Source organism: Petaurus breviceps, unplaced genomic scaffold (assembly GCF_028583685.1).
Source record: "Petaurus breviceps papuanus isolate PSGF00001 unplaced genomic scaffold, PetGlider_PUasm1.0 140, whole genome shotgun sequence".
NCBI classification, from domain to species: Eukaryota; Metazoa; Chordata; class Mammalia; order Diprotodontia; family Petauridae; genus Petaurus; species Petaurus breviceps.
The window spans coordinates 1,088,495-1,104,133 of NW_027185698.1; the positions used below are offsets into that span (position 1 = coordinate 1,088,495).

General features: G+C 34.8%; 1 protein-coding gene across 1 annotated transcript in view; it reads left to right on the forward strand.

The window, feature by feature from the left end:
- LOC138146493 (WD repeat-containing protein 19-like) overlaps positions 1 to 14,872 on the forward strand; it is a 154,033-nt gene extending 139,161 nt beyond the window's left edge. The window contains exons 30-33 of the mRNA XM_069068410.1: positions 151 to 301; positions 4,024 to 4,147; positions 9,566 to 9,642; positions 14,665 to 14,872. Coding sequence (XP_068924511.1) covers positions 151 to 301; positions 4,024 to 4,147; positions 9,566 to 9,642; positions 14,665 to 14,779 — 467 coding nt within the window. The 3' untranslated portion in view covers positions 14,780 to 14,872. The remainder of the gene's footprint in view (positions 1 to 150; positions 302 to 4,023; positions 4,148 to 9,565; positions 9,643 to 14,664) is intronic.
- The last annotated feature ends 767 nt before the right edge of the window (positions 14,873 to 15,639 follow it).

The window sequence follows — 15,639 nt, forward strand, 5'->3', positions numbered from 1 at the left end:
TCAAAAAAATTGTTTCAAGTAGTCATTATAATAAGAGCATTCCCATAGTGAGATATTTATATGTTTTATAGCTTACTTCATTTAATTATTTTATTTTTAATGTTATGAAATAAGGAAACCTAATTTTTCTTTTTCCTACTTCCATTGCAGATATTGTGCCAATTCTGACTTCAACCGTGATTGAATGTTACAGAGCAGGTTTGAAAAATTCAGCTTTCAGTTTTGCAGCCATGTTGATGAGGCCTGAATATCGCAATAAAATAGATATAAAATACAGAAAAAAGATAGAAGCAATGGTCAGGTGAATTTTTTTTCTGGTTAATCTTCATTATGTTATCTATTGTAGATAGAGATATATAAATATGTGCACCAGGAGAGAGAGACATAGTGTAACAGAAAGAATATTGCAGTGGAGAGTCAGCAGGTCTGGGTTTTTAATCTTAGCTTTTTTTTTTTTTTTGCCATTAATTGGGTGATCTCAACCAACTAAGGTTTCAGTTTTCATCTGAAAAATGACAGGATTGGGCCCAGTGATTTTTAGTATCTCTCCCAGCTCTAAAATTCTAGGATATTTTTGTTGAATTTAGTGGCCATAGGGTAAATTGCCTCTAGCAGTCACTCTGGGCTAGTTTTGGGGGAAAAGTTTGAATTGTTTTTGACATACTGAATTAGTATTAGAATTATATATGAGATATCCAGCTTGAAATGTCTAGCAGGCAAGTGGATGTATGGAACTGGAATTTGGAAGATAGATGAAGTCTGGAAATAAAATTTGAGTGCCTTAGAGGTGATGATTATAGTCTTGGGAATGAGTGAGTTAACTGAAGGAAAGTTTTCATGAATAAAAGAGAATACAGAAGTAGGGGAAAGTTTGATGGAACAAAATGAAAAGACAATGAAATGAAGAGAGTATATGAGTGTGATTCAAGTGGTCCAAGTCAAAGAATGATACAAGTTAAAGAGACTGACTTTGAAATTAAAGTACACAGGGCAGTTAGGCAGTACAGTGGATAGAGCACCAGCCCTAGATTCAGGAGGATCTGAGTTCAAATCCAGCCGCAGACACTCACTACCTGTGTGACCCTAGGCAAGTCACTTAACCCCTACTGCCTCCCCTAACCCCCAAAAGAAAGAAATTAAAGTGCATAAGGATAATATAAAAATCAGAGGTCTTCTACAAATCTACCACTTAAATTCCACAGCTAAGAAAATAATATAGAAAATTTGGAAAAAGAGGGAAAAATCAGAACCCACAGAATGTTGAAAGAAACTGCAAGTTTAACTCAAACCCCAAGAAAGAGTGGTAAAATTTCAGTATTTTAATTTCAAACAATAAATAGTGGAGGCAGACAGGAGAAAGCCCTTCACATACCAAGGAAATAAGTTTGGATTTCTTGAGACATTTAGGCTAGTGTAGGAGAACAGGACAATTAATACCAATGTTAAAAATAATAGTACTAAAAACTGCCTGATTCCCTCTATACACTCAAACAGTTCCTCGGAAAATAAGCACAAGTAATTGCTTCAAAGTGTCTCCCCTACCAAGTTTACTCCTGTGTGTGAACTTGATAGACAAGCTGCCCCATTGCCAGCAGGATACTTGTTTCAGCTGTCAGGTCAGTGTGGGCTAAGTCAGTCAGGTTGCTCCTGAGGGCAGGCTTCTCACCAGACTTGGTTGTTCTGGCTACAATAGACCCTATAGACATGCTATAGACTCTAGTTGGATTTGTGATGATTCTTCTAACCTCATGAAGTTCCCAGCTGGGACTGTGCCATCTTTAGTACTCATTTACTCAACATTAGGAAAGAATAAACACAACAGACAGAGGTAATATACAGCTATAACAAAAATCATGAAGAAATAATAGGAAAAAAATATTCAAAATAATAATAAAATGTATAAATGTCTGGGAGTTGATGTACCAAAAAACATACAGTGAATTCATATAAGTTTAACTGTAAAATATTCTTTTAGAAAGACAAGTAATGAGAGATTTATTCATGGTTGGTTCATGGTTAAATCAGCCATACAAATGATGATACTGTTTAAATTAATTTATAGATTTAGTGTGTGTTAATCTACCAAGGAATTATTATGTAGGACAAAATAATAACAAAATTCTTTTGGAGGAGTAAAAGGTCAAGAATTTAAAGGAAATAATTTTTAAAAGTCCTACTTCTAACACATCCTGGTTATGTTACCCTGGGCAAGTTACTTAATCTCTCACTGCCCAAGGCAACTTTCTACGATTATAAATTTCAGAATAATTATTGATTTGTATTAGTGAGAGGTGTATTGTCACTGAAAGGTTCTTACACTGATGAAATCACATGTCTAGACCAAAAAATACAAAATAAAAAATTAGCAGCAATGAATTGTAAAGTAAGTTAGTAAAGCTGAAGCAAATGAACACAATAGCCTAGTATTTGATAAAATCTAAGAACAAAAAAAATTTTGGTAAACTCCCTATTGAACAAAAAATTTTAGCTGGAAAATAATTTGACACAAAATAGATTTAGACTAGCACAAAATAATTTCCAAATGGATAAAATGACGTAAATGTCAAAGGTCACATCATACAGATATTATAGTAAATATAAAGAGTTATCTTTCAGAAGTATGGCTAAAATTTATAACCAAATATAAATTTTATATTTATATAAATTTATAACCAAAAACAGGAATAGGAGAAAAAAGCAAAATAGACAACTTGAATTAAATAAAATAAAAATACTTTTTCACAAGTGAAATAAATGCCTCTAAACATGGTATGGTAGAAAGAAGGCAGGATTTTGAATCAGCAGACCTGGGTTCAAAACTCACGTCTGGTTCTTAGTAACTGTATATGACTGTGGGAAAATTACTTAAATATCTCTCAGGTTTGCTTCCTTATCCATAAAATGAGGGATTAGATGACTTGTTAGGTCTGTTCCAGTTCTAATGCTATTATCTGTGATCTTATAATCCTAGAAAAAGAGATGTTGAGTTGGAAACACATTTACATCAAACTTCTCTGATAAAAGCCTAATATACAAGATATATAGGGGGTTGATACAAATATATAAATTCACAAACCATTCCCCAATAGATAAATGGTCAAAGGATATGAACAATGCAAATTATCAACAATCGTGATAAAATGCTCCAATTCATTAATAAAAAGAAAAATATAAATTCAAACAACTCTGAAGTAAGATGTGAGATAACCCTCAAACCATTAAAAATTGTTAAATCGATTAGTAAGCTGAAGCAAATGAACATTGAATTGGCAAAGGTGATAGAGGATAGAAATAGTCGATGTTGTATGGGACTGTGGTCAGTCAGGCATAGAAATATACTCTTGAAAGAGATATAAACTAGTTATTTGTTCAGAAAAATAATTTGGAATTATGTAAGAAAAGGTATTAAATTTCATATTCTTTAGTCCAAGAGATTTTACTACTAGGAATATACCCCCAAAGAGGTATGTCTGAAGGTCATGAGGACCTAGAGATTATGCAGTGCTAGAAAAAAAGCATTAAGATCATGGTATCTCTGTTGGGTAGACAATTGACACTAGAAGGAAGTCTGATAAACTTATATGAATTTGGAAAGGTCTAGAAGAATAGAGATTTTTTGAAGACAAAGACCAAGTTCTGTATGAGTGAATGGACTAAAAGAGGTAGAAGGAAGTTTTAATCAGAGAGAAGAATTTCATGTTTTACTTCTATTAATGCAAATAATTTAACAATACTATAATATTTTTCTATACAGTTATTTTAAAACTTTTTACAATGACTCTTTGGATGAGTTATAATATACAATGGGAAAGCACGGCAGATAGGTTTTAACTTGTATGACCTAGATTGTACAACAAAAAATCAGAACTTGAAGTAATATCTAAACTCACATGTAATTTTTGTAATTTTCTTTAAGGAAGTGCTTCTGTTCTTAAAAAGATATACTCTTATTACTTATACCAAATTTTAGGAGAGATGAAGTATATTATTAATTTTAAAGCTATCCTTTTAATTTTTTAATAGGAGACCAGATACATCAGAGACAGAAGAGACAACAACACCATGCCCATTTTGTGAATTCCTTCTCCCTGAGTGTGAACTACTCTGTCCAGGGTGTAAAAATAATCTCCCATACTGCATTGCAACTGTAAGCTTCTTAGAAACATATTTTCACAGGAAAATGATTGATAGTTTAGAAATCTTTTTTTTCTTTTAGGTTTTTTTCCTTGTTTATCTTTTTTGGTATTTTATAAGACTATCACTGTCTTTTTATAAGAGGATTTAAAATATAAGCTGTCAATACAATTCTAGACTTGAGTAGTTACATTTAAGTTATTTAAAAAACCACTAGATCAATATTTTTAAAAGAATTAGGCATAGATTTTTGAAACTCAGTTAATTCTGTCCAAATTCATATGAGGGTAATCTTCAATTAAAATAAATATCTCATATAGTATATATTAAGGTTTATAAAGCACCAACTTTACAACCACCCTGTGGTTTAGATAGTGGAAGTGTTAATATTACCGTTTTACAAATGAGGAAATTGAGGCTCAAGTTCATGTTCATGATCATGAAATTAGTGAGGCTCAAAAGTGAGATTCCGCACAGGCCTTCACTGAGTCTAAGTCCAGTACTCTGTCCATTATAGTATATGGCTTGTTAAACTGAGAAACATTTCATAGTTCCTGAAAGTATAGAGGATTTAGCTTAAGTGTGGATTATACTCAACAATTCAACCAATACTTACTAAATAGCTACTGTGTGCTGGGTACCATATTAGGTGTTTAGAATATAAAGATGAAAAGCATTGCAATGGATTTTTGGCAGGAAGCTCTTTTCCTTGGTGAAGAAAACAAAGTAAATGATTCAGATCCTCTCTAGGAGTGTACAGATGTTGAGCCTCTAATAAGACTGGATTTTTCCAGCACAAATTCACTAGGGGAAAGTTGGTCCTAAGAGCCACCAACAAGAATAAGGGAGCCCTGAGAATTTCAATCCAGCAAGTATAAAGGACAAGAAGAGTTTTGTAGGGAATTGCATAAAACACCTGATATTTGTCTTTCTACCATGGTCAAGTAACGGTATTTTACTTAAATTAAACTGATATCTTACTTAGCTTAAATTCAGGTGAGCTCCCTAGAAAAGGGTAAAAGTGCTTGAGTACCTCTTCTCTCTTCAGATTACCAAGAATTACATGTCTTGAAAAATTAGAATTGATGTTTTAAAGTAAAAACAAAGAAGGAGGAAGAGGAGGCAGACAGTAATCATGACCTATGTCAAGTGGTTTGGTGAAAAAAAAAATGAGATAAGAACTACAGAAAATGGAACTAAATAATTGATATAAAGCTCTTACCAATGACAGGGAAATGAGATCCTCCCAGGAAGGGACAGATGTTTGTCTCTTAAGAAATTTTGATGTGGCATCACATAACATGGAGTCTGGAAAACTTTTCAGATTTGGTCTTAGCTATGTGACCCTGGGCAAGTCACTTAACTCCTTTTTTTGCCTCAGTTTCCTCAACTGTTAAATGGGTATAATAATAGTACCTATCTCTCAGTACTGTTGTGAGTATCAAATGAGATAATATTTCTAAAAAGCTCTTAGCAGAGTTCCTAGCAAATAATAGGCACTACAGAAATGCTTATTCTCTTCCTCTCCCAAAGTCCTAAAAACCTAAAAATGTGGATCCCAAGGAAGAACCAGAGGAAAGATCATCTAGAAATGGAATACAGCCCAAAGGTCTAGTGAAAATGCATCTGCCTAACATCTTGTTCATGCGATAAGGAGGGCTGTAAGGAGACAAGGGAGGAGGGGGAAGGAAGTTCTCTCGGTGCAAGTAAACACCTATATGTCATAGAAAGTAGTGGCAGTGTAAGAAGAGCAGCAGTGTTGTCTAGTAATCCAAGCAGAGAGCTAGCAACAACACGGATAGCCTCAGCTATCACCGACAGACGTAGGAAGTAACAGTATCAAGCAAGAGGAACCCCTGAGTTTCTGGGAGACAAACGACTCCATATGACTCATTTTTGCTGGGGTAAAAAACATGGCTGAAATCTGACTCCATTCCAGCTTCCAACTCTTGGAATCCCTTGCTTCATTTTAGGCCCAACTCACACTTCCTCCTTCCTTCTTTCCTTCCTCTGGAGGCCAGAGTGGGGCTGTTGACTTTGCACAGCTCTGCCTGCTTAAATCTAATTCACTTGCATGTCAAGACATCACCTTCCTGATGTCTTCTTCAGAAAGGAAGAACATCAACAATCCCTCCTCTGCAAAATCTTTTTGCAGCTATTAGGGTTATTCTCCTGAAGGTTATCCTCTAACTACTCTGTATTTATCAAATAGGTCCTCATTCATATATTTTCTCTCCCATTAAAATGTAAGCACTTTGAGGGTAAGGACTATTGTTTGTATCCCCAGAACTTAGAATAGAGCTTGGCCTATAGTAGGGGTTTAATAAATGTTTGTTGATTTATTGGAAGAGTATATCTTATACAAAAGAGAAAGAATAGATAAAAGAGGGTAGAATAGAGTGGTACTGTATATACTCAAATGTACAACTGTGGCTAGCCAATATGTCTAGACTGGCAATATGTTGTCCTGGAAAATTATTACATCAGTGAAAGGAAAGCATTTGAAATTCACTTCAGATATCTATTGATCATATCTTTCAAATGGTTAAAAATATGAAAATGATAAAAGTTTTAGATCTCATTGTGGCTTAATTTGAAAATGGCAACACTGAGATGAAGCTATCAGTATCATATACTAGGTAATAATGGCAATATATACTATTAGTAGTAATAACAATAGCTATCATTTATATAACACTTCAAGATTTACAAAGCACTTTCACACACACACAAACACACATTTAATTCTATTGATCTTCATTATAACCTTATGAGTTAGGTACTCTTATTATCATCATTTTTTTCAGATAAGAAAGAGACTTGCCCAAAGTTACACAGCTTATAAGTTTCTGAAGTAGTATTGTAAGGGAGGCTTTCTCATTCCAAGTCTAACACTCTGTCCACTGCATTACCTAGCGGCCCATATGAAGACAGAATTGAAACCATGCTTCACCTAAGCTTAATCATTGACCCTGATTCAAGTTGGGAGGAGAGCCTGAAGAATATATAGGAGAAGAACCAAAACAAGAAAATGGAAAATTTCACTTGTATAGAAATAAGGGAAAAATTTCATATGGAAAAGATGAATTATAAATTATTCTTATTATTGGAAACCTACATATCCAAGGTACAAAGAAAATATGAATCAAATTGTTCTGTTTGAGAAGGGTTGGAATTTTTCTTTTTTCCCTTCTCAAAGTAAAATATCAGAATCATGGGTGATTGGAAGAATCATGTTTCATTTTTAGGTGAATTTTTAAATATTCCTTACGAATACAAATTTGTACTTTTATTCAGTGAAAATGTTGTTATGTGCGCAAAGGTTTTTAAAAAAACCAACACAATTCCTATCCTACTCCAAAAGCTTATCATGCCACAGACTAATCTTTCAGTAGTTAATACTGTCACTTGTAGATCAGTTACTTGGAGCCTATTATCCTCTAGGCCCACAAACTTATGCAATAGCTAATTGCTACTTAGTTGACAGCTGCACATATAATAAATTAACTGCAACTACCATTATCACTAAATTTCATTATAATTGAAATTAATCAAGTTCTTCTCTCCACCCCCGCCATGGTTGTACACTTAATTTGGAAAAAACATTTAGTTCTTCTGCATGTTCGTACAATAAAATAGATTTAAAATCTCTTTAAAGCTTATTGTAGTGATACCTAATCAATATTACTATTTGTTTAATTTTTTTCTTGAGGGCAATTGGGGTTAAGTGACTTGCCCAAGGTCACATGGCTAGTTTTTGTGTTAAGTGTCTGAGGCCAGAGTTGAACTCAAGTCCTCCTGACTCCAGGACTGGTGCTCTATTCACTGCATCACCTAGCCGCCCCCGTATTACTATTTGTTTATTGCATTTTGGATAGTAGGAATAAAATTAAACTTATAAATAGTATGATGCTTTTCTTTACAAAGCTTTTACATAATTAGAACTCTGAATATAACAGTTTTTACTTTTAGAATAGTTCTACTTGTTAATAGGTTACATTGAGTAAAAATCTACCTTTATATATTTTCCAACCATTGCTTCTAGTTTATATGAATGGAATCAAGCAGAATAGCTCTAATCTTACATAAACAAAACTTGAATAGTATAAATCTATTTCACTTTATACAATAAATATATTCTTATTATCATTCCTAATTAAAAATTGTATATAAAATAAATTCAAATGTATTTTTTTCTTAGCATTTACAGAGGAATATTTACTTAGCAGGTATAATGAGAAAGGAAGCACAAACATTTACCCCCAAATGCCTCAGAGGCACATTCTCTTCTATAGCACCTTAGTTTATGAGAAAAGTAGGATCAAACTTAACAGTTTCTACATAGTATTAGTCCCACAAAGTTCACATCCAATATGGTACACTGGTTGGATGAGTTCATGTCTCAGTTACCTTTGGGATGGGTACTGAAGATTGCTCCTTACTCCCCAGGACCTTTATGCTAGTCTGGATGGCTGAAAAGCCTAGCTTAGACTCTGATTTTTGATCGCCTGGTGGCTTACTCTCTTGACCTTTTGAAGCAAAGCTCACAAAGTCATAGCCATCACCAATATCCTTTATCTAAAATAGAAAAGAACAAACACTGAGACAAAGAACTGAGGCTCATATTTATGGGCCCCCTTATAGTATTGTCTTTCTTCTCTTACCAGAATGCAGTCAGGCAGGAAAGAGTAAGAACAAAAAGGCATGCACTATGGAGTGACCTGTTTATGAAGTAGAGTTTATGTTATTCCCCTGTCACTCCATAGGGCATGACAAGAACCCCAGGGAGAATTTTCAGGGAAGCAGATTTTAAACAGTGTAAAGATGTCCTTAAAATTAGAGCTGATCACAAGGCTTCTCATATGAGCCGTGAACTGCCCATCATCAACTGGAGGTTTTCAACCAGAGATCATTACAGAAGGGTAGGAAGTTAGATAACTCTTAAGATTAATCTCATCTCTAACTTCATTTCTATAATAGTTTCATTTTTAAGTGAATCATCTGGGTAATCTTTTTAAAAAAAGAAATCTGTTATTCTTTAGTTTTATCTATCTTTGTAAATCTATATTTTATCAGTTAAATATTGTTTGTCAAATAATTCAGCAAATACAACAGATTATTTACTTGGTACAGAAAACTGGATGATCTATTTTATTTTTAAGCATTTTAATCTCTGAGATGTATTACTGTTTGTTAGCAGTCAACGAGTCTAACGTTTAGTTTTAAAATGGGGTATTATACCATTTTACAATTACAATATAATTTTTTAATTGAGAGATTTTAAGTAATGAAACTTAAGAAAACTTAATATTATCTGATCTATAGGTCATGGCAAGGGATTTTGAGAATGGACAGGTTATATGAAATGTGGTATGAAATAAATTATTTGATCATTATTCAAATAATTTTTCTGTAAAACTTTTATTTAAAGGGTAGACATATGATAAAGGATGATTGGACCACATGCCCTTACTGTGACTTTCCTGCTTTATATTCAGAGATGAGAATGTAAGTTTGAGTTGTTTTAATTCTAATACTTAAAAACCTTCCAAATATCACATTTTCTTATTTCAGGCTATAGAAAGCTCTATGCCCTCTTTCAGTTTCTCTTATCTAACTGCTTTTGTGCATTTTCCCAAGATTATTTATGATTTGACATCTTAATTAGTCTTACACCTTGCAATTTCTACTTATTACTATACTTTTTGAGCTTTTTTTATCCAAAGAAATTTTATTTTACACAAAATTAAAATTTCTGTTGGCTCTTCTTAAAGTGTGTCAGTAATATCCTAACAATAGGCACAGGAAAGGAGTTTCTCCCTTGCTTTTCTTCAGGGACTTTTTATTTAAAAATTTTTATGGCACATTAAAAATATGAAAAGTGCTTTGAAAACCTATCTTTAATGTACAAACACAAGGTCTTATACTTCAGTACAAATATATTAGAGAAAAATTATGATTACTCAATCAGTCAATAAAGAAGAATTGCACTATTGTATACTACTATGTGGAGGCAGCTAGTGCTGGACCTTTAGTCAGAAAGACCTGAGTTCAAATGTGTCCTCAGACATTTACTAGCTGGGTAACCCTAGGCAAGTCACTTTATCTCTATTTGCCTTAATCTACTAGAGAGGGAAATGGCAAACCATATCCTCGCCAAGAAAACTCCATGGACGGTGTGGTCCATGGGGTCAAGAAGAGCTGTTCACAACTGAATAGCAACAACACATACTATTATGCATAGGATGCTATGCAGGACTTGGTATAGGATACAAAGGATATACTTCTTGCCCTTAGAAGGCATGCATATTTTTCCTTTTGATGTAGCAACATTGAGGAAAAGATGTGCTTCACAGCAAAGAAAAAATCCTTTTTGATATAGATCGAGTTGCTATAGCAACAGGTATATGTTCTTTTCTGCTAAGTACATCAGCCTCAAGGGAATGGGTTGCTAAGGCAACTAATGTATATTTTCTCCACTTACTGCAAGAAGAATAAAAGCCAGGTGATTGGTGAGGAAATAATTTTGGCAATATTTATCATCAGAATTTTTAAGAGGATGGATTACCATAGAAACTAGAAATTAATAAAATGAAGGTTTTTTGGCAATTAGTTATAATATTACAGTTGACCAAACTCATTGTCCCATGTGCATAAAAACAGTAAGTATTATTTTACATGTATATGGGACATTTTACATAGTAGGCACTGTGGAAATTTACTTAAAATTCTAATGGGGAAACATGACAAAAAGATAATGCTTTCTAAAACACAGATTTAAGTGCAAACATATATTTTAATGAAACTCATCTCAGTGATATGGAGACTCCCTCCAATAATGAAGATTTCAGCCTATCTATACCTCCTCATACTGTGTGGCTCTTGAACCAGGTGGTGGTGGTTGTGGGGACAGTTTTGCACGGGGAGAGATGGTCTAGACACTGTTCTGGGAACTTTCCTTTAGAACTCTGGACCTTGTATGGATTCCAGTTTGTCACAAGGTCTCTGCATGGGCATCTTTTGTCCCTTAATCTTGACAGATTAAGGCTCAGCTACTTTTCTAGGTGTCTAACTCTTTATACTACTCTTGCATGGATGGCACATATTAATAATAAACTGTAGCTGATTTAGGCCTACTATGGTCCTCTCCATTGCTTTTTGGGTAATCAACAACTTTAATTCTTCGGAGACTATAGTGTGTATGTGCATATATATATACATATATATATATATTTCTGAAAAATCATCTGAACATCACTGAAAAAGTGCTGTTATTAAAAATACAGTCTCTCATTTCAGGATGAAGCTTGGGGATCATTAAAAAATATCGTACAGTTTCTTAGAGATATACATTCCTTTTCCTATTCAATTATAGTCCAATTTCCTCATCAAAGTTTCTGTCCAGAATATATGTATTAGTGGGCAAGAACTATAGTTTGTCCATCTAATTGCAAGTCATAATCTGGACAGTGAACCATCTTCATTCATGTGGTTTTTATCTTCGAGGATAGTCAGAGTGATCCCTTTTCCATGATTATGGTGATTCTGTATTCTTGCAGTGATTGATGTAATCAGCATAATATCATCCACAAACAGCAAGTAGGTGAAGAACTTCACTAGATATGGGGAGTTCTTCAACTTGGACTCCAAGCTGAACTTTTCCCATGATAGTGGCAAAGACCTTTGTGCAGTAAACATCTCTCCATTTATGCCTTGCTTCCTGTTAATAATCAGAGGGTAATTAGGCTGTTTTCTGTTTGTTAAAAAATGTGATCTGTTGTATGATGTTATCTGATGCCCATTAGGTACACTGGCTCGAAACTTTCTTCTCAAAAGAAAAAATTACTGAAATATAGATAAGACTCTTGGTCTCTCATCCCTTACTCACTGAATATTAAAATATTTGAAGTATATATTGATCTAATTTGGAGAGTCACAAGAGGTTCTTCCTCCTCATCCTCTGCCACAGCTATTGATACATAAGCTGCATTTATCTTCATGACAGGCTTTTTTCCAATATTACCGTGAGCACTATAATAAAAGATGACCATGAAATAATGTATCTTGTTGCCTTGATACACATTTAAACCAACTCTACCAACTCCTTTATTTTCTTTTCCAAGGAGAAAGCTATGAGCCATCCTTTCATTGAGGGGAACCTTCCTTTTATCTACTTAATATTGATGTGATTCACCTCCCACAGAAATATATCCACTTACTGGGCACTGGTCCAGCATATCAATAGCTAAGTAAAGGATTGTAGACATGCTAAAAAATTCTGTTATTCTTGGTATTCTGTTCCCTTGTGCATCACTCTCACCATTATCGTATAAGTGAAAGGAGTTTGCGAAGTACTGGGGAGCGTTTTGCATTTTCTTTGTTTGTGTTGAGGATTGCCATAGCCAAAGAATTAATCATGTCTGGAGCCTTTCCAGCACAGTAGAGCTCACCAAAGCTTGAGGGCGGGGTTTATGTTTTTGCCTTTCTTTATATTGCAGAGGCTTAGCGTAGCACCTGGCATGTAGTGAGTGTTTGATAAATGCTTATTGACTATTGACTGACTTTTAAAGCATAGCCTTTGAGAACTTGGGTTTATCTCTGCAACATAATGAGGCATCACAAGAATACTTTGTGAAGGAATGCTATAAATAATATGTATGCATTGGCGGTAGAAGGAGTTCCCACATTGTGGGAAATCTCAGTGTGTTAAAATCACTGATCTCCTGGACATAATAGGGAGAGAGCGAGGGAAAGGAAAAGGACTAAGAGGAAGCTGACTGTACATCTTAGGCAAGAAGCAGTAGATTATATACCTTTAATGAGTTAAATAACTGTTGACTCCACCCCCTTATTATTATTATTTTTTTTTTGGAGGGGGGAAGGCAGGGCAATTGGAGTTAAGTAACTTGCCCAAGGTCACACGACTAGTAAGTGTTAAATGTCTGAGGTTGGATTTGAACTCAGGTCCTTCTGACTCTGGGGCCCATGTTCTTCACTGCGCCACCTAACCTCCCCAACTTGCCTTTAATTTAAAAAAGTGAAAACTGTCTTACTAACAACTCCTCTGAGAATAAAGTTTCTTCTAACAAAATCTGCCCTGTGGAAGCAAATTTGAACAAATTCCAGTCCTTTTAGTTTTGGGTCAATGACAATAGGGGCAGCAGTAGGTGCTACCTCAGGGACAGGCTTTTCATGGGTATGCCTAGGAACAGGAATTGCAATACCCCAAGGATTCACATGGGCCCAGTCATTTCTGAGGGAGGTGTCAACTGGACGATGTTGTATGTCAGAGAATTCTCCCCAGAGATGAAGTAGCACTAGGCAAAGCCAAGACCCTGTTGCTTTCCTCATTTGAAGGGGACAGAAAGGATGCATAAGTGATAGTGTCCTACAAAAGGGGAGGGAACCCATATCCTGAAATGCATTCTCTCCCTCGTGTTGTTTTTGTTCAGTCCTTTTTCAGTTGTTTCCAACTCTTCAACCCCATTTGGGGGTTTTCTTTGCAAAGATACTGGGATGGTTGCCATTTCTGATTTTATAGATGAGGAAACTGAGGCAAACAGGTTTAAGTGACTTGCCCAGGGTCATACAGCTAGTAAGTGTCTGAAGCCAGATTTGAACTCAGGAAAATGAGTCTTTTTGACTCAAGGTCCAGCACTCTTATCCACTGCACCACCCAGCTGTAAAGCTTCTGACCAAGAAGTGAAAATTGTTGCAATGCATCCTTTTCATTATTAGTTATCCTTCTTCTGAAACTTACGAACAGTTCCTTTTATTATTTTCTGACTGAGAGATAGATATCTGGTAGCAAATCATCCCCCAAACCCTTGTTGGTGGAGTTTGCCAACACAAAGAAACAGTGGGGCTAATAGGTGATAAGACAGTTGTTTTTTTTTAAAGGTAAAAATTTTAACTTATTATTATTTTTAAAGAAAAAAGTGGAAACCTAAATGAAATATAGGAAAATAAAGCCAAATAGGTAAGCCTCAACACTATATGATTTAACCTTTTCTTTTTTTTTAAGAATGAAAAGTGAGGGAAAATTTCAAATGAAACCATCAAATGATACAGCATGGTTCATGTCTTATTCAGGAGAAAGTTTCCAGCTGTACAATTTAAGAGTGATACCCCAGGGGCTGTTTTACATCAAGGGCTAGAAATTTATACCTACCAGTATAGGCTGAGCATAGAGAGAGTTAGGGAGTTAGGATGCCCCCAAGTGCAGCTTTTCTTAAGTTTACTTTTCAGGGTTACAACTGCATATGGAGTGGGAACAAGAAGAGTGAAAGGCAAAAGGAAACATAATCCTTTTTCTTTTCCCAATTAGGAGGAATGGTTCTAATAAATATCAGGGGTATGTGAAGTGAGCTCTACACTAAATTAGAAGGGAGGGGCTAAAAGTTCTAATGGTCGATAGGGGAGATTCTCTTGGGAATGTTGCTCAGTGGTAAGTTGCAGTTAATGCTTTATATTTTTGTAGCAAAACCAAATATTAACATACAACTTGTCTCTAAATGTTTTTTTAAACAGAATGCTGCATACCGAAAGCACTTGTCCTATGTGTTCAGGAGCATTGAACACTGCTAATATTAAAAAAATAGCTGACTGTACATCTTATCTCAAGCCAGAAGCAGGGGATCATTAATGGTTTCAGGTAAATGCTGTGGCAAATTATCAAAGATGATAAAAAGTGATTTTAAAAGTTCTAAGAATGTATTTTATATTTTAAAAGTTTGTTCACTTCATATCAGATATATTATCTAGCTGTGCAGGTGACTGTGGGGTAATGTTATCCTTATCATCACCCCTTTCTATGGACATAACACGGGAAATTTGGAGAGCATAGTAACATAAATCTCTACTTCTAATGAGCTTAAAATCTAACAGGAGAGATGGCAAAACATCTAGTGCTAACAAAAACAAAGAATTAGACTGAAGTATATATTCTTAGACACGTTTTAAAATATGCCCAGGAAAAATGTGGTAGAGGGATATAAATAATATCAAATGGTCCAAGATAACTATATGTCAATGCATCAGATATAGGTGATGAATTTAATGGGATATTTTAATATGTTAAAAGTTGATAGGATGAGACTACTAGAATATAGCAGTAAAAGTTTTGCCTTCTCCAAAAGGGATAAAAATGATAAGTTGCTATAGGAGCACTGTATCCATATTGATATGCAATGATATGATGTTATCCCATCTTTCAGTCAGTTAGTTAGTAAACATATATAAACACCCACTATGTGCCAGGAACTGTGCGAAGTTCTGGGGATACAAAAAGAGGTGAAAGAAAGTCCCTGCCCTCGAGAGGTCACAAGCTAATAGAGGAGACAACAAACAAATAAATATGTACAAACATCATATACAGGAAAAAAGGGAACCATTAAAAGAGAAAAGGCATGAGACTAGGACAGGTTGATACATGCTTTCTGTAGAGATGGGATTTTAGCTGGGAAGCCAGGAGGCAGAGAGTATTCTCAGCATGGGGGACAGCCA